Here is a 22,678-nt window from a genome sequence, read left to right as displayed (position 1 = left end):
GCCATTGCATATTGCGATTTGCATGTGTTCTACTGTACACAAGCATCTAAAAGAGCTGTTTACTTAATGACATCTTTTTAAAGATGGCATTTTGCAAATGTTTCCCACCATGTGAAAAATACATTATATTCCCCTGCCTAATGGGCACTGGTTGCACGCCTGTGAGCGCATGAAACTCAAGACGCTTATTTCTGAAGGACGATGCCGGTCCCCTCCCCTTCCACCATTCTCCTTCTGTGGCTCCTGAGGGAGCACACGAGGGAGGCATCCGAGGGCAGGATATAGAGCGTGGAAAGTTTGAGGATTTGTCGCCGACGCAAGTCTTGCGTGCCTCTCCGTCTCATTTCAAGCATCTTCACCCATGGAATATGCCTGTGATAGCCTGCGCCCCACTATCTGCGTGCAGGGTGCGATCACATTTGGTGGTTACGACGAAGACGGGGACGTTATGTCGACTGAAGCGTCTGAAGTTGATGAGTTCGCTGGTATCTCTCCCTGAAGGGATGAAAACCAGATGAAAATCTCTGATGCTGAGCCGACCCAGGTTCTCTCGGGCAGTCGAAAGTTAGTCAAATTAGAGTGTCCCACCCCGATGATGATGCCCTTGATGATCGTTTTTACCAGAGGAGAAGCGACTCTGCATCACTCCGGCTAGTGTCGTTCTTCCCTGAACTGCATGAACCGTTCACCAAAATGTGCCGTTCGCCCTACTCTGTGCGAACGCTCATTTCAGGAGCCGCAGCCTTCACAACGCTTTACCACGACAAGCAGCGGGGTTACACTAAGATTCCCACTTTGGAAGAGGCCCTCCTCCGCATCGGTGTAGAGGACCAGACCCGCGCATCCATCTAGGCCTTGCAGACTAACATCTGCACTCTTAGGCAAGGCCTATAGAGTGGCAAGTCAGGCTGGTTCGGCCCTGCACACAATGGTGGTCCTGCAGGCCTACCAGGCTGACCTGCTTAAGGATATGGATGCGAATGTCCCAGATCCCTAGTTGTTCAACGACTTGAGTCATGCCACTGACATGGTGCTCCGGGCTACTAAAGTCACTCTCCAAGCCATCAAAAATCGATGGGTAACCTGGTGTCTGCAGAGCATCATCTCTGGCTTAATTTGACAGATAATTAGACAGCAGACATATCAACCTGTAGATCTAGCCTGGCTGCCCACTAAAGCTAAGCAGGGTTGAGCCTGGCCAGTACCTAGATGAGAGACCTAGAGAAAATTAATATAAGAGGTGTTATGTGAGGCCAGCAGAGGGTGCTAACCCTGTGGTCTATGTGAGTCCTTATGCCCCAGTATAGTGATGGGGACACCACGTTAAACTGAGGTCCAGACTCTTGGTGGTCATTAAAAATTTCAGGGCACTTCTCGTAAAATAGTAAGGGTGTAACTAATGTTCCCTCTGACTTTTGTTGTTGCTATTTATATATATATACATTTTGGTACAATAAAATTGGAATTTCACAATTCTTGGTATTTGAAATTCAATACCACAGTAAAAATGGATAATATGCTATTGAATACACTCCTTGATTTAGTACTGAAATAATAAAATATTAATGTAAATATAAATACAATAAATAAAACAATGGCATGCTGCCTTAGTGTTTCTTAACCAAGTAAACACTGCTTCATGCTTTTTTGTAATTTTTTTTATTTATTATTCAGTTAAATAGTCATTATAACAAAGAAGTAGCTTAAGTATAAAGTAAACTTAAAGAACATAGTAGGCTAATAACAACAAATAAATAAAGAGCAGTCAGTGGCTTTCTTTTCAATATTGTTGTTTGATTAATATTAACAACCTATTAGACAGCGGCAGACCTATTAGGCTGCGTTAATGTATTTACACTGCAAAGACTTATGCACAGATCCAATATTTTGACACATACCTGATTTGTTACACCTGTTTGCATGCACGTAAGACATAAGTGACTGTTTATGCCAATCACTCGCAGGATGGGCACTGACCATGAAGCATATTTTACCTTTGGGGCGTGCAGCCGCATTTCTGCATTCACCAATAGCGCTCACACTTCACGGAAAATGCGGCTGTTTCACATCTCTACCTTGTTTACACACAAGATTTCACTCAAAGCTTCAGCTCTATAATGGAAAAAATGCATTCATATGGACTCCAGTTGAAACACAGACCATGCATTTTGCTCTGTTTCAGGAAAATGTCTAGGTTTTCCCACACACTTGAGTTCGCTATCTATGCAGATGTTTTCTCCATCTGCGCGGGAGCAACATCAGAAGTGTGCAACACTACACTCAATGCGCTTTACATAGAGGACAGGGGACTCATATTCTTTCATTCATTCATTCATTCATTCAGATACGCTACATAGATAAAGCTGTGTTGCTTGATGGTGTCTCAACAGGGGCTGTTCAGTGAGGCCATGATTGCCTTCTCCAAAAGTTTCCAAGCAGCTAAAAGCAGTCACAGGACAACAAACAGCTCTTGCAGAGGCGAGGGCATTCTGTAGCGCAACAGACTCGCTTGCATTCCTCCTCAGGTCAACGTCCCCCTAAGCTCAGTGCCCCTGCTACTCCACCTCCCAAGATGCAAGTCAGCGGTTAGGCCCCATTGGCTCTGGCCAAATTGCAAGATTGCACTTCTGAAATGCCGTTGTCCCAGCAGGAAGACTCCACCTGGGCAAGGACAACATTCCTGACGGCACAAGCACCAAGTGGGGACCAGAGCTCATGCACCTGTAACTGTTCACTCAGGCTCCCAATAAGACCCGAACAACTCATCAATGTCCCCGTAGAGTTTCATGGTTGCCAGGATCGAAATGATGTCAGCAGCACTGTGTGTGTTTGTACTGTTGTTGGCTCCATGCCAAAATGTTGTCACATTCCAATAAAGTTTTCATGCCCCATTGAAATTGCTCAAGGCACATACATGTGCACAAAAATTCGCTTATTTCCAAAAAACAGCATGTCAAAACACGACCGATGATGGGAGGTGCGCAGTTCCAGGTGGACACGGGGCTCCTGTGTCCTCTGGCCAGTTACACATATGCATGGTGAGGTCTTCCGGGCCTTTCCAGTTGGGTGCTGAGCATGAGCGAACATGGCTGCATGTTGCAGTTCGTGAGGCGGCAGCCTTTTTTCAACTGTGTTGTATCCCCCACAGTCATGGTGCGAGACGCGCTGGATCACATTTTGAACTACCTCAGTGGCTGGTTGCTTTTAGCGCAGTCAGAGGAACAAGCTTGCAAACACAGGGATTTGTTGCTCGCACATTTGGAGCATTTGGCTAAGAGCGTGTTGGTGTCCAGCTCTCGGGTTTCCTTTTTAGTAATGACACTCGACTCGACTGCGACCATTTGCGTTTGATCGATGATCGCACTCAGTCTATCCTCCAGTGCTTGATGCATTTCAAGCTAGGGAGAGCTTTTCCACTGAAACACTTTCAGTGGGTCTTGGAGCTGATGGCCACTGATGCAGCCGCTATCCCCCTGGGCTTGTTACATATGAGGCCTCTCCAGTGCTGGGTCAACTCGAGAGTACCCCGTTAATCACGGTGACATGGTCGCTTGCGTCTTGTGGTGATGTGCTGCTGCCTAGCTGCGCTAGCCATTTGGAAGACAGCTACGTTTTACCAGAAGGGCATTTGCTCGGTCAAGTGACCAGACGCAAAGTTGTCACAATGGACACGTCCAACACAGGCTCGGGAGCTCTGTGCAAAGGACATTCAACCTTCTCCTCTGGTGCTAGAAGCATATCCTTATGATACATGCAACGCACATCCCTGGTCACATGAACTGTGGCGCAGATATGTATTCATGTCAGGATGTGACACAGGGGGAATGGAGACTTCATCTTCAGACAGTTTGGATGATTTGGGAACTGTTCGGGGAAGCCGAGATGGACCTGTTTGCCTCCAAGGTGACACGCATTGTTGCCTCTGGTACTCCATGACTCACGCTCTGCTGGGCTTGGATGCTCCAGCTCACAGATTGCTCTAGCAAGAGAGAAGCACAATCTGGTATCCGCGTCCAGAATTGTAGAAGCTTCACGTTCGTTTGAAACAGATGGGATGCCATAGCCAGTGCTCAACACTATATTACAGGCCAGAGCCCCCTCTAAGAGGCGGTTATATGCCATAAATGGTGAATTTTTGCTGACTGGTGTTTCTCTCTAGGTGTAAACCTGGCACATCACCCTGTGCAGTCAACATTTCACTTCCTGCAGGAGCGTTTGGATGCAGGACTCACTCCATCCATGCTCCAATGTTGCTGTTATAGCGACTGGCCGTGACCCCATTGGTGGTTTGTCAGTAGGCAAACACCCATTGGTCATAAAATTTTTGTGAGATGCATGGCAGCTGAGGCCCCCTTGTCCTGCTACCATTATGGTCTGGGATTTAGCGCTTGTGCTAAAGGCGCTTACAGGTCCCCCATTCGAGGGCTTTCTTTAAAGACTGCACTTCGTCTTGCATTGGCTTCAGTTAAATGCATCGGGGATCTTCTGGACATATCGTCAACAACTCTAGCTTGGAGTTTGGACCGGGCTTGTAGTCAGATGAATTTATTCTCAAGCCTAGGAAAGGTTATGTGCCCATGGTTTTGGCCACTCCTTTCATGTCTCAGGTGGTTATCTTACAGGATTTCTTCCCTCCTCCTTCCACATCAGATGAGACTCAGAAGCTGCACATGCACTTCCCTGTGAGGGCGCTACACATTTACATTGAATGTACGAGTCAAACAAGGTTGACAGATGCTATTGTGCTCGCACACGATTCGCAAGGCAAAAAATGTCCTATGGGAGTTAAAGGTTACTCTACCAGAAGTATGGCCTCCTCCTAGGCGTGGTCTAAGTGCTTGTCCCTGAAGGACATCTGCTTGGTCACTGGTTGGGCTTCCCTCACACCTTTGCCCGGTTTTACAACTTGGACGTCGTCTTCCTTATCTTCCCTGGTGCTTGCTGTGAAGGAGGGTTAAATTTTCAGTGTTCACCACCATACTAGCTAGTGCATTTTTTCTTGACTAATTGCCCTTCAGACCGCATTAATTAGCACTACCAGCAGCTTATCTAAGTTTAATGTCATACTACCATTTTGGCTAGTGATATTATGCTAGCAGACGGTTATGGGCCACCCTACATCTTCCTCACCATGAACTGACATAGTTTGCCATGCTTCACTACCCGGGAGGGGAAAATTATCATTGAACATTGACTTGGAACTAAATTTGATCTGTTTCTCACAAGTTGTGGGGCTTCAGAGGACTTGAAACATAGCACACAAGTCGTATGTTTTTACTGACATGATCCACCATAGCAGAGTAAAAAAACAAGTAACAGAAGACCTTTACTCAAGGTTAATTTAAATGCATGCATTTGTTTTGAGCCTAAGTATTTTGTTAAGCATTTTCACAAAGATTTAAGATGGAATACACTAGAAAAACATTATCAAGCCAAGCAAAGTTGAAAAAGTAATACAATTCTGCCATTTACTCACTAGTACAAAAACAGTAGAGAACAGTGGTATTTAACCAGTAAGAAGTTCATGAGGATCAGCGGTCATTGAAAGCGGGCACAGATGTTCCTCTGAGGGCCTGGCTGAGGCCCAGTCTGCTGCTCCTGTAACTGATGGCGCAGCTGCTGGGAGTAAGGGTCTTCAAGGGACTTTACCGATACAGTGGTTTTTGGTCCTGTCTTCCATTCAATCCCACTGGTGTCTACAAGTGAAGCCTCCACAGAGACAATGTGGGTGCCCAGGATGGAGAAGTTCAGCAGGAATTGTGTGCTGAAGTAATCATTATGAGGCTCCACCTTCTGTTCAATCTCATTCATCTTGGAATCAAGAGGAATCTAGAATCATGCAGAAATGAAAGCATAAGAGTACTGCACACAATCTTTCATTACTGCTGTCCCTAAGACCAAGTTTAACACTTGTAATTTACACATCGAAACATTATAGTTCAAGGCACTTCTTCTAGTACAAACATTAACTTTAAGTCTTTATTAAAACAAAGGCTTTTTAACATTTGTATCAGACAAAGTGTCTTGAACTATAATTTTCCATTTAAGTTATTCCATGCAAAATCAACCAAATTTCAGAAACTTTCCCGGCTGAAATGTTTTTTTGTTTTTTTTAATACTTTTTATGAAGAAAGATATACATGAATGATGAAAGCCAAATTATTAAATGCCATGGATCAATATTTACGGACTAATCAATTTTTTTTTGTAGAGGGGGCCAAAATGACAATTTTTGCCTTTGATTTGGGAGCAAAACTATAGGTAAAAAAAATAACCATAGAAAGGTAGAAGTGTCTTTTTTTTATTTTTATTATTTTAATACAGAGACAGATAGGCCCATAAATAAAATACGTTTTTTTCAGCACCCCTTGTTGCATTGTCAATGATGTGAGCCCAAAAATTTTAAGAAAAATAAAATAAAAAATGGCTTGCTTTCCCAAAGCTGTAACTGTAGAAGTATTAAAAAATATTAGGGGTGGGTAAAAATATAGTTTTTCCGATGCATCGCGATCTTCATTTGAACGATATCGATCCTTAAATCCCAAAATCGATCTTTCACTCAATGCGCAACCTTCCACTATAATGAGAGGAAATCACTTGCATTTGCAACCAAATTTCACACTATGCGACTAAAGTGAATTTATGTGGCAGCTGGCTGGTAAACGTTTACATTTCACTCACCAGTAATTGTGTAGTTTAGTCGTGAAGTGTTCAGCAGCGAGATCCTTTCACAGTGTGTTGAGAGTAAAAGTTGTTCCGTGTAATGTGTGTTCAAGGACGAGATCCATGCGACCTATTTGTCTCTTTTAATACCCTTTCTGTTCTTTACAGTCAGTTGTTGATCAAAAACAACTACAAAAAAACATTTAATTCTAATCATGCATCACACAGATGAGGTAAAGCCATTCGAATCCTCTCTAGTTAATAGAGGTGCTGTTTACAGAAATTCAGTTTTTTTGTTAAAGAGTCAGTACCGGTTTTAACACGTGTTCAACAAATCTATGTAAATAGTACAAATTATGCAAATTAACAATAATTATGTAACAAAAATAATATATGAAATATAATATCTTATTTATTGATTGAATACATTTATTTGTTCATTTTTAAAAAAGCAAAAATGTGACCAAAATGATGAAACAATAAAATAGAATTAGTACAATTATAATTTTACTAATGAACCTAGTTAAAATGTCCCCTGTATAATTAACAGCATTAGCTGGGAGAGAATTTCTTTTATATGCAAGCAAAAGGGATATCATAACTGAAATAAACCCATATGAATCGATATTGAATCGAATCAGGAAATCTGTATCAATACCCAGCCCTACAAAATATCTTAATACTATTAGATTCTGGTTAAGAACAAACTTTCCTTTTTGTATTTTCAAGGCCCTATATGGTTAAAATCCCAGAGATATGGGGCTCTCAATGCGTCTCCATCCGAAAAATTTTTACATTTTACCCATTTTCAATGGTCGAAAACCAAATGTGGGTCACATGGTATGAAGCTAGTTTTTTTCTTTTCCAACAAAACAAAGGTAAAAAGAAAAGACAAGGCCTTAAAATGAAGATACATAAAAGGAAACTTGGCTCTGAAACAGAATCTAAAAGGATATTAAGATATCTATAATACCTCTTAAGTTATAGGCACATAACTCGAGAAGTATGTTTTTTTTCTCACAATTTTTGGACTCTCACCATTAGCATGTAATGCAATAAGTGGTGCTGAAGTCAACTGATTTTAGTAACAGACCTACCTATCTCAGAGTAGAAATAACACTGCCACCTTTCTATGGTTATTTTTTGACCAGCAGTTTTGCTCCAAATTAGGTGAAAATTGTCATTGTGGCCGCCCTCTACAATATAAATATTGATCCATGGCATTTTTTTTTTCTTCCCAATTTGGAATGCCCAACTCCTAATGTGCTCCAAGTCCTCGTGGTGGCGTAGTGACTTGCCTCAATCCGGGTGGTGGTGGAGGACGAATCTCAGTTGCCTCCACGTCTGAGACCATCAATCCGTGCATCTTTTCACATGGCTTGTTGAGTGCGTTACCGCAGAGACACAGCACATGTGGAGGCTTCACTTTATTCTCCACGGCATCCACGCACAACTCACCACGCGCCCCACCGAGAGCGAGAATCACATTATAGCGACCATGAGGAGGTTACCCCGTGTGACTCTACCCTCCCTAGCAACTGGGCCAATTTGGTTGCTTAGGAGACCTGGCTGGAGTCACTCAGCACACCCTGGGATTCAAACTAGCGAACTCCATGGGTGGTAGCCAGCGTCTTTTACCACTGAGCTACCCAGGCCCCCCTACAAGAAGTCTATTATTATAGACTGGTCCCTCACATGGGGATTATCAAATTCAGGGTCCTTGGCCTTAAAGTTTGAAAACCCCATATCTAACCTGTATGTTCTTTCTGGTCCATAAATGAGGAGCTTTTTTAGCCAAAAGCTTGAGGTCCTGAATGGCGAGTCTTTTCACTGCTTTTTTGGGGTTCACTTGGCACAGCATCATAAAAACGCAGTGTTTATGGCTATAGACCCTGAAAACAAGTGAAACGTGATGGGAAAGCACAGTGAGTCATACCACATATGTAAAGACAGAACGCAAGAACGTGTTTACCTCTGAAAGATTGATTAGCTCAATTGCAAAATAGATCATGATAACATAAAACAATATATTGATTTCTAGACACTTTTTTAATTGTCTAATCAATGCTTTACTCGTCTGCCTCAATAATGTAATGTCTTTGAATTATTTAATATTATTCTATATTAATATTATGAAATTTTATTATATATTTGTATTATTATATATTAGCCTAAATTGTCGGTAACACTTTACAATAAGGTTCCATCCGTTAACATTATTTAATGCATTAAGGATCATGAACAAACAATTAAAAATATATATTTTATAGCATTTATTCATCTTTGTTAATGTTAGTTAATAAAAATACAACTGTTCAGTTTTAGTTCATGTTCAATGTGCATTAACTAATGTTAACAAATACAACTTTTGATTTTAAACATTTATTAGTTTATTGATGAAATTAACATTAACTAAGATTAATAAATGCTGTAATAGAATTGTTCATACTTAGTTCATGTTAACTAATGTTGTTAACTAATGGAACATTATAGTAAAGTGTTACCAAATTGTCTTTATTTGGGAGTCCTTTTCAGCAAACACTTGTATATGCGATCGGCATATCATGTAATACATTTTATTAAAAATGTTAGTCGACAGAGACTTTTAAAATGCATCTAGCTTTTTTAACACAAAAATGAATTCGGTTTGAATGGTCCCTAAAGTTCAAAGTATACTTCTGTTTTCTACATTACTGATTACTGATTACTGGTATGCGCATAGTATGTGTGACGTGCATTTATATCAGTCAATCATCAGCACATTCTGAGCGGACTGTCCACGTGCAGCCCAGATTTTCTAGACCAGTCCTCGTCTGCACGCATCGTCGGCACATGCCCATTGTTGACTGCACTAAAGGCGCATCACAAAGCAGACGTAAGGCCCAGGTATCCTTTTTTTAATCTACATTATGGAACGGATGGCGCCCAGTCGACCACATTGGCTTTCAAAGTATACTCTTTTGACCGCGAGTGAATACCAACACGTTTGATGCATGCGCACTACGACTGCTTTGTGATTCTCTTTTAGTGCTGCAATAATGTGCACAGACAAGGACCGCCTGCTTGTTGAGAAAGACGCACAGACTGTGACAAATATAAAATTTGCATCATGCATACTGTGCGCGTTCTGATCAGCAGTGCGGACAGGGGCGGCCTGGCCATCGGGACCACCAGGAGCTTTCCCGGTGGACCCGTCCCAGTGGCCAACAAAAGCCTAATAATATCTTACACTGTGTACCAAAGCACAACATTTCCATATTTATTTTTTCTCCCAATTTGGAATGCCCAATTCCCAATGTGCTTTTAAGTCCTCATGGTCACGTAGTGATTCGCTTCAGTCCGGGTGGCGGAGGACTGAGGCAGAGGACCATTTGCCTCTGCGTCTGAGACCGTCAACCCGCGCATCTTATCACGTGGCTTGTTGAGCGCATTGCCACGGAGACATAGCGCATGTGGAGGCTTCACGCCATCCACTGCGGCAACCACGCTCAACTTGCCATGCGCCCCACTGAGAACGAACCACATTATAGCGACCACGAGGAGGTTACCCCATGTGACTCTACCCTTCCTAGTAACCGGCCAATTTGGTTGCTTAGGAGACCTGGCTGGAGTCACGCAGCACACCCTGGGATTCGAACTAGCGAACTCCAGGGGTGGTAGCCAGCGTCTTTTACCACTGAGCTACCCAGGTCCCCCATGTTATTTTAACTGTATGTCTTCATTCATTTTTACACATTCATAAATTGGGGATTATGTATTGTGTCTACCTGTAAACTTGTCTTAAGTGCATTTCACCCCTTTCTCTCTTTGTTGACCGTGATTGACTCACATGCTGAACTGAATCATTCTCACTTCTCATTTACCTCCATACACTGACTCATATTTCTCATTCACTGATATCTTTCTTTTTGAAGCCCAAAATATACTTTGATTTTGACGCGAATGCTCAGCGTCTGCGTGCTGTTGAACGCGAGCCAGTCAAATTATACTCCATCTGACTGTGCGCGCATACACAGGCGGTTGGCGCATGCGCGCTACGACTGTACGAGACACCGGACAATTTCTCTTCAGGAGTTTAGACCCATAAAGATGTCTTTATATTTCTTCAGACTTGAGTTATACAAATGCAGGTAAAGTATCTCCACACACACGTGTTCTTGATGTACATATTTACTGTTGCTTTTACCTTCATCTCCTGTCATTTACTGGCAATAACGTCTTCTATATTTTCTTCGTGACAGCAACGGCTCAAATGGGAGTATTGCCACCTTGTGGATCCACTAATTCATGCAAAGAATTCCAGGCGCATGCGTATTAGCCACGTACAAAGACGCGAGGTTAGAAAAATCGGGCTGCACGCGGTCAGTGCTCGCGCACTCTGCTGATGACGAGATTTGCGTCACGTGTCCTGCACCGAAGTATACTTTGGGATTTAAGCCACTGAGCTCACGTTTGAAGCACGAGACTGCTTTGGTGGCTTTTCAGGCCTGTAAAGAGTGACTAAAGCATGTGAAAGAGTGACTAAACCCCCTGAAAGAAACCAATACAACCCCTTCACTAAACTAGTACTAGTCGGTCATTTGAGTCTGAATAAGTACTGATAAACTCATTTTGCGAACGAAATGAATGACTCACTCAGTCATCTCATTCGTGATTGAGTATCTGCTTAATGATTAAAAGAGAGGAGGCATATGCCATTCGTTCAGTTTGGCATGTGAGTCAATCGCGGTCAACAAGGAGAGAAAGGCGTGAAATGCACTTAAGACAAGTTGATAGGTATGCACAAAACATAATCCCCAATTTATTAAATATAAATAAAATGAACGAAGACCATACAGTTAAAATGACATGAATTACCAATGGAAATGTTGTGCTTTGATGCACATTGTACGGTATTTTGGCTTTTCTTTTCTTGTCTTTGAAAAAATTAAGCCTAGCATTTGACAAAATACTGTAGAAGCAAACAAAGAAATAAGACCTGGTTATTGTGTTTAAACTCTATTTTTAAAGCGTCTTCGTACATTTGTAGACATGCAAATTCCATTTGTGTTGCTTTGTCCTGCTTTTAAAGACTGACTTTAGCGCGAGCCAATAGCATTCGAAAGCAGGCTGTGAAGAAGCATATCATTGATTTGACCCACTAAACAAATACTCCTCTTGACTGAACTAGCCGGTCATGTAGTTCATGAACTAAATGAATGTACTGGTAAACTCGTTCATGACGAATTGAATGAATCAGTTATTTAGCTCATGAACGATCTGCTGACCGGCTGAACGAGAAGAGGAGCAGCATCTCGTTCAACAACGGGCCGGATGGATAAAAGTGAGTGATGAACACACATAATGACATATGGATGTTATAGCAACTCTATTTTTTAGGCTAGTACTGTTCGCCAGTTTCATCATGATACGATCTTGTATCGATTCTCTTAGCCAGCAATCCAATGTTTGCCGATACCTCAAAGTCTGCCATGATACGATTTGATTCAAGGGCCTGTGATCGATATTACGTGCCTATTTCAAACAACCAATTACATTTATTGTTAAAAATGCAACCAAAAGTATTCGCATTGGGACATCAACAACAAAATAAGGTACTACAGTTAATACAGAAAAAATTATAATATAAAAAATAAAGTCATACAATCACATGCAAGTGAGTGATCATCACTCGTTTGATGACAGCTCAGTGCCTTGTGGAATGAGGTAAACACTACAATGACAACTTGTCATCTCTACAACAGTCAAGCAAGTCTTTTGATCCAAAATACTTAGTTGAAGTCATTAGTTTACATACACCTTAACCAAATACATTTAAACTAAATTTTTCACAATTCCTCACATTTAATCTTAGAAAACATTCCCTGTCTTAGGTCAGTTAGGATCACTACTTTATTTTAAGAATGTGAAATGTCAGAATAATAGTAGAGAGAATGATTTATTTCAGCTTTTATTTCTTTCATCACATACTCAGTGGGTCAGAAGTTTACATACACTTTGTTAGTATTTGGTAGCATAGCCTTTAAATTATTTAACTTGGGTCAAACGTTTTGGGTTGCCTTCCACAAGCTTCTCACAATAAGTTGCCAGAATTTTGGCCCATTCCTCCAGACAGAACTGGTGTAACTGAGTCAGGTTTGTAGGCCTACTTGCTCGCACATGCTTTTTCAGTTCTGCCCACAAATTTTCTATCAGATTGAGGTCAGGGCTTTGTGATGGCCACTCCAATACCTTGACTTTGTTGTCCTTAAGCCATTTTGCCACAACTTTGGAGGTATGCTTGGGGTCATTGTCCATTTGGAAGACCCATTTGCGACCAAGCTTTAAATTCCTGGCTGATGTCTTGAGATGTTGCTTCAATATATCCACATAATTTTCCTTCCTCATGATGCCATCTACAACCCCAATTCTGAAAAATTTGGGACAGTATGAAAAATGCTAATAAAAACCAAAAGGAGTGATTTGTAAATTATATTCACCCTTTGCTATATTGAAAGCACTACAGCTACACATTATATGATGTTTTCCGTTGTGAATTTCATTGTTTTCTGAAAATGTACAGTAATTTCAAATCAGATGATTGCAACACGCTCCAAAAAAGTTGAGACGGGCAATTTAAGACTAATAAAAATTTGACGAGTTTAATAACAAGGTGATGTGAAACCGGAGATGCTAAACAGGTGAGGCAATCGTGTCATAGTATACAAGGAGCCCCTAAAAACAGCCTAGTCCTTCAAGAGCAGGGATCGTTCAAGACGTGTCAATTTGCCAACAGATGCTTCAGCAAATAATCCAGCACTTTGAGACCAATGTTCCCCAAAGACAAATTGGAAGGATTTTGGGCATTTCACCCTCTACAGTGCACAATATAGTTAAAAGATTCAAGTAATATGGTCAAATCTCAGTGCATAAAGGGCAAGACGAAAACCACTTCTGAATGTGCATGATCTCTGATCACTCAGATGCCACCGATTTAAAAAACATCATTCATCTGTAATGGATATCATGAATATGGGCTTGGGATTACTTTAGTAAACCTTTGTTAGTCAACACCATTCGCCGCTGCATCCACAGATGCAAGTTAAGACTTTACTGTGTAAAGCAGAAGCCCTACATCAACACTGACCAGAAGCTCTGCCAACTTCTCTGGGCTCAGTCTCATCTTAGATGGAAAGCAGAACAGTGGAAGTGTGTTTTTTTTGGTCTGGAAAGTCCACATTTCAAAAAGCTTTCGAAAAACAAAGCTGTTGTGTTATCCGGGCCAAAGAAAAGGGCCATCCAAGCGGTTATCGGTGTCAGGTCCAAAAGCCAGTGTCTGTATGGGCAAGGGGTGTGTCAGTACCCATGGCATGGGTAACTTGCACATCTGTGAGAACACCATGAATGCAGAAAGATATGTAAAAATTTTGGAGCAACACTATACTGCCATCCAGCACCGTCTTTTCCAGGAACATCCCTGCATTTTCCAGCAGGACAACTTCAAACCACATACTGCCTGGATTTCTAGTGCATGGCTGTGTAAGCAGAGAGTGTGGGTGCTAGATTGGCCTGCCCGCAGTCCTGACCTGTCTCCAAGTGAGAACGTGTGGTGCATTATGAAGCACACCATACGGCAACGAAGACCCCGTACAATTATGCAGCTATAGACTTAAATAATGGATGGGGGAAAATTCCACTTTCTAAACTTAACAAACTTGTGTCTTCAGTGCCTAAATGCTTAATAAGTGTTATTAGAAGAAATGGTGATGTTACACAGTGGTAAACACTCGACTGACCCAACGTTTTTGGAGCGTGTTGCAATCATCTGATTTGAAATTACTGTACATTTTCAAAAAACAATTAAATTCACAAGGAAAAACATAATATAATTTGTAGTTGTAGTGCTTTCAATATAGAAAAGGGTGAATATAATTTACAAATCATCCCTTTTTGTTTTTATTAGCATTTTTCCTACTGTCCCAACTTTTTTGGAATTGGAGTTGTATTATGTGAAGTGCACCAGTCACCCTACAGCAAAGCACCCCCACAACATGATGCTGCCACCCCCATGCTTCACGGCTGGGATGGTGTTCTTCGGCTTGCAAGCCTCACCCTTTTTCCTCCAAATATAACAATGGTTATTATGGCCAAACAGTTCAATTTTTGTTTCATTAGACCAGAGGACATTTCTCCAAAAAGTAAGATCTTTCTCCCCATATGTACTTGCAAACTGTAGTCTGGCTTTTTTATGGCATTTTTGGAGCAGTGGTTTCTTCCTTGCTGTGCAGCCCTTCAGGTTATGTCGATATAGGACTTGTTTTACTGGGAATATAGATACTTGTCTACCTGTTTCCTCCAGCATCTTCACAAGGTCCTTTGCTGTTGTTCTGGGATTGATTTGCACTTTTCGCACCAAACTACGTTCATCTCTAGGAGACAGAATGCATCTTCTTCCAGAGCATGGTCCCATGGTGTTTATACTTGCATACTATTGTTTGTACAGAAGAACGTGGTACCTTCAGGCATTTGGAAATTGCTCCCAAGGATGAACCAGACCACAATTTTTTTTCTGAGGTCTTGGCTGATTTCTTTTGATTTTCCCATGATGTTAAACAAAGAGGCACCGAGTTTAAAGGTAGGCCTTAAAATACATCCACAGGTACACCTCCAGTTTAGTGCACCTCCTATCAGAAGCTAATTGGCTAATTGCCTAAAGGCTTGACATCATTTTCTGGAATTTTCCAAGCTGCTTTAAGGCATAGTTAACTTAGTGTATGTAAACTTCTGACCCACTAGAATTGTGATATAATCAATTAAATGTGAAACAATCTGTCTGTTAACAATTGTTGGAAAAATGACATGCACGAAGTAGATGTCCTAAACGACTTGCCAAAACTATAGTTTGCTAAATTTAAATCTGTAGAGTGGTTAAAAAAATGAGTTTTAGTGACTTCAGTCTAAGTGTATGTAAACGTCTGACTTCAACTGTACCACAGGAGAGTATATGCCATCCGTGTTTCTTCTTGGCTACATCTTCCACGGTTGTATTGATTCTGTTACAGTTTACTGTGATAAATGTTAGTAAGGGTGTTGATGTGAAGATGTGAAAAGTCTTGTAATTGTTGTTCTCTTTCCCTTGTCAGCACGGTTTTAGAATATAAGGGCTCTTTAGCTGTTTGACATGGTTGAATTGCTCCAAAGCACTTTAAAAGCGAAAATTCTCATGTAGAATTCAAATGTGTCAGATGCGCCACCATATTGAGGGAAGCCCGATTTAATCGCGCATGTGAGCCGCTCTGCACTATCCTGTCACAGGAGCGCGCGTGCACATTGGTAGACCAGAGCGCAATTTAAATCACTTCGCGCACATCCGTGTCCCACGTGAGAAGCCTATTTTTAGCGCTTATAAAGCGATATGAATATCATAAGGTTGCTGCATCGCATGAAGGAAACGCATTCGGACGTTGCTATATTCAAAAAAATACATCGATCTTTATGCGTTGTATCGATGACATTGCATCGTTGGTTAATTGATAGATGCATCGATCCAGATCAATGGATCGTTACACCCCTAATACCCTCACACAGAGTGAATAATAACCAAAATGTCCTATCGGCAAAGATCTGCGCTCTAAGAGGTATGTGTTTATACTTTACATATATTTATATTAGTTTCTTATATATACACTACCATTCAAAAGTTTTGAAACACTTGACCGAAATGTTTCTTATGATCTTAAAAACCTTTTGATCTGAAGGCATATGCTTAAATGTTTGAAATTAGTTTTGTAGACAAAAATATAATTGTGCCAACATATTAATTTATTTCATTATAAAACTAAAATTTAATAAAAAATAAAAAAAGTTTTTGAAATTGATGACTTGGACCAAATAATAAAGAAAAGCAGCTAATAAGTGCCCAGCATAGATGGGAACTCCTTCAATACTGTTTAAAAATCATCCCAGGGTGATACCTCAAGAAGTTGGTTGAGAAAATGTCAAGAGTACATGTCTGCAAATTCTAGGCAAAGGGTGACTACTTTGAAGATGCTAAAATATAACACAGTTTTGATTTATTTTGGATTTTGTTTAGCATAATTCCCATAGTTTAATTTATGTTATTCCATAGTTTTGATGACTTTACTATTATTCTAAAATGTGAAAAAAAATATAATAAAGAATGAGTGTGTTTCAAAACTTTTGACCGGTAGTCATATGTATATATGTATATATATTTATTTATTTATTTTATTTTTTTAAGGTGTTGTGCTTATTTGCCCTATTTAAAATATGTAATTGTATTAAATTTTTTCCCCCAACATTGCTATCTGATTTTAACTGGTGTTTTTAACATTCACTTTTGCACATATTCTGGCCAACTTTCTGGTTTCATTGATTGTTTTACAGTAAATAAACATTAGTTATGTGGGTAACTGAAATTGAAATTTGAAATTGAAATTTCAAGCACTGTCAGCACTGTCCTGCGCTGTGACATGCTTTCTTCATCTAACTCTTTAATAAACAACATCTTGTATAGCTGTAATTATTATTCTTGTTACATATACATTATACTATTATACTACATTAAATGTAACTAAATGTTTCCATGACCTCATACCAACTGAGACAGCAGTTTATTTGCACTTCTAGAAAAACGTTGGGCCATTGCCATGATTTTGCCTAGGGCCCCAAAAACCCACGGGCCGGCCCTGGTAATGATAATATTGCACCTCCTTTCCTTTGGCCCATAATTCAATACAAAATGTTTTAATTGAGCCAGAAAATGAAATCATTGAGCCGGTGTGTTATGGTGTGGTGTGTTGCAAGCCAGGTGTAGTGAGCCGCTCTGGGCCAGAAAGTCCAGGGCAATGTTTTGTCCCAGTCCGCCCCTGAGTGCGGACAACCAATGTACACTTTGGCCTGTAGAGCGCATATGTCGAAAACGTTCGTATTCGCTTGCCATCAAAAAGATTATTTAGAAAAGGCAACGCAGTTGACCAAGAACATGGAAAAACCAAGTACACCCGGGCCTCAATAAACTATTTTTGTGATCTACAAACAGTCTAAATCTTTGGCGTAAACTATTCCAAAAGACAGGTAAAATATTGACAGCCTTTAATTCAGAGGGCTACAGCCATCAACAAAGGACATGGTCTGACCTGCTCGGGGATATCGATAAGTGAGGAGGTGGCCAGCTGGGTGAAGGTGTGCAGGGTGACGATGAGCATAGGTGTGGAGGGGTAGGAGGACACCAGCTCTTGAAGTAACTCCCTGCTGCAGGATGCCAGACAGGCATCATGGTGCATATGTTGTAGCATGGGAATCAACTTCAGCTTCAGTTCCACTGGAGTGTCCAGTCCTTCAGTGAAACACACATAAACAGAACAAATTGAAGTGATGACAGGCAAAATAATTTACACAAAGATATCACTTACCTTGAATCATCTCGCTAATCTTGTTGCAAATTCCTGCAGCAAAATCCCTGTAAAGAACGAGAGAGGCACAAAACCAGATTATCAGATTGGTTTAACACTGAATCTCTGAATGCTCAATACCTGTACTGAATAAAGCACTTGAGTGGTGGTGCTTGATAGTTTAAGGGATAGTCACCAAAAAATTAAAATTCTCACATCACCCTCATACCATCCCAGATGTGTATGACTTTCATCTTCTGCAGAACACTAATGAAGATTTTTAAAAGAATATCTCAGCTCTGTAGGTCCATACAATGCAAGTGTATGGTGACCAGAACTTTGAAGGACCAAAAAGCACATAAAGGAAACATAAAAGAAATCTGTGACGAGGAGGAGGGCGTGGCCGGGCCGTAAAAATGCACGCCTGGCCCTGAATTGTTCTAATCAGCTGCGAGGGGAATAAAGACGAGCCAGAGGCGCCAGTTCGAGAGAGAGAGAGAGAGAGAGAGACACACGCACAGTTGATGTGTGTCTATGTATAAGTTGATTGATATCAATCAAAGTTTTGTCGACTGCTCAGCCGGTTCCCGCCTCCTCCTTGCCCATCCTTACTCGTTACATTGGTGCCGAAACCCGGGAAGGAGGAGGGATGCGCTGTCGTGGAGTCCTCGCCGCTGCTGTCCGCTAGGGGAGGAGCCGCGGCCATCAGCCAGGGGACGTAGTCACCGCTGCCGTCTGCCAGGAAGGGGAGGAGCCGTTCCGTCCGCCAGGGGTCGGAGGACTCACTGCCATACGCCAGGGGAGGAGCGGCTTTCGTCCACCAGAGGGCGGAGGAGTGGCTGAGGACCAGGAGATGGCGTGTCCGGGGACTGGCGTGAGAGTTATTCTCTCTCTCTTTCTGTCTCTCCCCCTCACTTTTTCCCTCTCCCCTCTCCCTCACCTTGTTTCTCCCAGGGCTCCAGAGGCGGGGATGACCTATTGGCAGAAGGACAGCCAGAAGGGCAACACCTCCCCTCCAGGAAGGGAGGAGAGTACATCATGCCATCCCCGGCCTGAGTCGGGCGGTGGAGGAGTGTGACGAGGAGGACGCCCTGAATTGTTCTGATCAGCCGGAAGGGGGATAAAGACGAGCCGGAGGCGCCAGTTCGAGAGAGAGAGAGACACATGCGGCCGCTGTGTGTGTGTCTGTGTGTTTAAGTTGGTTTATGTCATTAAAAGTTTCGTTGACTGCTCAGCCTGTTCCTGCTGCCACCTTGCCCATCCTTACTCATTACATGATCAATATGACTCCAGTGGTTAAATCCATACTTCAGAAGTGATATAATAGGTGTGAGTGAGAAACAGGACAATATTTAACTCCTTCTTTACTATAAATCTCCACTTCACTTCCACTTTTACATCTGAAAGTCACATGTGGTGCCTGTTTAGTTTCACTTTCACATCTGAAAGTGAATGTGAAAGTGGAGATTTAGAGTAAAAAAAGGACTTAAATATTGAACTGCTTCTCATCCACACCTATCATATCGCTTCTGAAGATACAGATATAACCACTGGAGTCTTATGGATTACTTTTATGTTTGCTTTATGTAATTTTTTGAGCTACCATTAAGCCATTCAAAAAGCTGTTTGAAAACTACGTTTATTTTTGCAATTCCATTTGGTTGCACAGAAACTACACACTTCAACTTTAAAGGGATAGTTCATCCAAAAATGAAAATTCTCTCATCATTTACTCACCCTCATGCCATCCCAGATGTGTATGACTTTCTTTCTTCAGGAGAACACAAAGATTTTTAGAAGAATATCTCAGGTCTGTAGGTCCATACAATGCAAGTGAATGGGTGCCAAAATTTAGATGCTCCAAAAATTATATAAAGGGAGTATAAAAGTAATCCATACAACTCCAGTGGTTAAATCCATATTTTCTGAAGCAATATGAAAGGTGTGGGTGAGAAACAGATCAATATTTAAGTCCATTTTTGCTATACATTTTTCCCCTGTGCATGAAGAATGTGAATTGCCAAAAACACAAGAAGAATTTGAAAGTTAAAGTGGAGACTGACTGAGCCGGGAGGAGAATTTATAGTAAAAATTGACTTATTGACTTAAATATTGATCTTTTTCACACCCACACCTATCATATCACTTCTGGAGACATTGCTTTAACCACTGCAGTCTTATGGATAACTTTTATGCTGACTTGTGTGATTTTTGGACCTTCAAAATGTTGGCACCCATTCACTTGCATTCTATGAACCAAAACTGCTAAGAAATTCTTCTAAAAATCTTTATTTGTGTTCTGCTGAAGAACTAAAATCACACAGATCTGGGATGGCATGAGGGTGAGTAAATGGTGAGAGTTTTAATTTTTAGGTGAACTATTCCTTTAAGGAATCATGAGAAGCCAAGTAGCATAGACGAAGCAAAGTCAGTGAATGGATTTGTACCTGAGGGTTATTGCTCTGGCCACAGGATCATTGCCATGAATGACAGAAAACACTCTTTTGATGAACTCATCCACGTTCAGAATCTTCTCCAGGTGTTTCTCACTCAGCTGTGTGACCTTCAGCACACAGAGCCATAGAAAGTTGTTCCTAAAGTGAGAGATTATAATTTTAGAAATTTCACTTCGTACAAAGCTTTAAAATTAAGCATAAATTCAGTTCGGAAGTTAAAATACCAGGTACCTTTGATGCTAACAAAGTCATAATCTCTATTTATACTCAATGAGACAGTATTGTACACAATGAAATTGGTGAAATGCCATTAACTTCAAAAGAACTTCAGTGACTTTGTTTTAGCGAGCACTTTATAAAGTCAAATACACTAAAAATAATAATAATAATTTTTAGCCTATTTTTAAGATTTATGCCTTTTAATTTCATAACAGAATTGAATTGCCTAATCTTTAACAAAATTAGGTTAATAAAACTTGAATTAATTGAAGTTGTATTCATTTAATCGTGTTAAAGTTTAGGCAATTCAATTAGATGGAATTTTGTTATAAAATTGAAATGTGTGAATCTTAAAAATCCACTAAAAAAAGCTTTTACTTTTCAGAGTAGGACATTGGTTTAAGAAAAAGTTATTTTATGATTATCCACCTTTATCCCAAATAACAAGGTGATCTTAGTGACACAAATAACTGTGTTTTCAGCTTTGTATTGAGACAGCTCACACCTGTGATCGCCCTTCTAAAGACAATTTATTAGAATTAATAGAAATCTATTCTGAACAGGTTCTTCAACTGTATTTGTATTGCTTTCTATTTCCCATTATCATTTTCTGATTGTTTGGCAAAGGAGTAAGAAGACCATAATTTATCAGATAAAAAATACACAGTTAAATCCATGTCTTCTGAAGTGATACAAATCATTTTTGGGTGAACTATCCCTTTAAATCACTGCAGTCGTTAGGATTACTTTTATGCTGCCTTTATGTGCTTTTTGGAGCTTCAAAGTTCCAGCCACTATTCATTTGCATTAAATGGACCTACAGAGCTGAGATAATCTTCTAAAAATATCTGTGTTCTGCAGAGGAAAGAAAGTCATACAAGTTGGAGACAACATGGGTGAGTCAATAATGAGAGAATTATCATTTTGGGTTAACTGTTCCTTTAACTTTTTTTTTTTTTTTTTTTTTTAGATCAGAGCAAAAACTGTTTTATCTATCCCTAGAATTTGTCCTTACAAAAACATCTTGTAATATAAAGCAAATCCAAATGTTATGAGCACAGTATATTGTATTTCATTTCTTCTGAATATAAATGAAAAATAATTAATTGCATTGTCAGATAAACAGGTATCATTTAAGAAATGTCTAAATTGATCAGATAAGCGCACGAACAAAATGTGTGCATACAGTAAACAGATACACGTGTGTTGTAAAGCTGCACTTTGTCAAGCTCCATCAGCGCTGAATTCGCGTCCACTTGTTCGCCATACGCCTCAGACAGCGACATTATTTATTATTACGCTGTAGACTGCGAACAATCTGGAGCGCGAAACTGTTATGTTAAATAATTTATTAGTTAGATTAGATAGACTTTGGAACACGAAGTTTGAAACGTATGGCCCGGCTGAAGTGCAGGTCACGTGACACGCGCCGGCAGGACGTTACGTCGGTTGTCACGTGAACTGAACTGAAATGAAATGAACAGTTAGAGGCGAAAACATCAGCTCTCTATGGTGAAACCGACCAAACGCCAGTTTGACGAAAGAGGGCGTTGACTAATGTATCGGAATTAGCTCCGATTGGTCATGATTCGTGAGTTAATAATAATTAAAATACGAGACGGTGACAAGAGGTATTTGTGTTTTATTGCCCCGCCACCAAAGGTTCAAAGTCATTCACAAAATGTAAGAAATTCGGTGTACTAAAATACAATTTTTTTCTTGTTTTTTTTTTTTTTCTGGTATTTTCCCCATAAAATAATTAACAGTTCTATATATTGTTCTTTGCATATAATAAAAAAATAACAGATAAAATAGAACAGATAAAATAAATTAAGATTTTTTTTTGTTATGCAACCCAAGCAAAAAAAAAAAAAATATATATATATATATATATATATATATATATATATATATATATATATATATATATATATATATATATATATA

General features: G+C 40.4%; 1 protein-coding gene across 1 annotated transcript; it reads right to left on the bottom strand.

Moving 5' to 3' along the window:
• Positions 1-3,718: 3,718 nt before the first annotated feature.
• Positions 3,719-22,116, bottom strand: LOC127415874 (integrator complex subunit 7-like). Its single transcript, XM_051654886.1, has 6 exons — positions 21,918-22,116; positions 20,504-20,650; positions 18,078-18,124; positions 17,802-18,001; positions 8,417-8,555; positions 3,719-5,829 (listed from the first exon to the last, which is right to left on the bottom strand). The coding sequence occupies exons 4-6, from the start codon at positions 17,939-17,941 to the stop codon at positions 5,539-5,541; spliced, it is 570 nt and encodes a 189-aa protein (XP_051510846.1). The 5' UTR covers positions 17,942-18,001; positions 18,078-18,124; positions 20,504-20,650; positions 21,918-22,116; the 3' UTR covers positions 3,719-5,538.
• Between the last annotated feature and the right edge of the window lie 562 nt (positions 22,117-22,678).

The sequence above is a fragment of the Myxocyprinus asiaticus genome, chromosome 25 (genome assembly GCF_019703515.2).
Source record: "Myxocyprinus asiaticus isolate MX2 ecotype Aquarium Trade chromosome 25, UBuf_Myxa_2, whole genome shotgun sequence".
Taxonomy (NCBI): domain Eukaryota; kingdom Metazoa; phylum Chordata; class Actinopteri; order Cypriniformes; family Catostomidae; genus Myxocyprinus; species Myxocyprinus asiaticus.
Note: the sequence above shows the minus strand (reverse complement) of the source record. Positions and strands in the feature narration are given on the sequence as shown.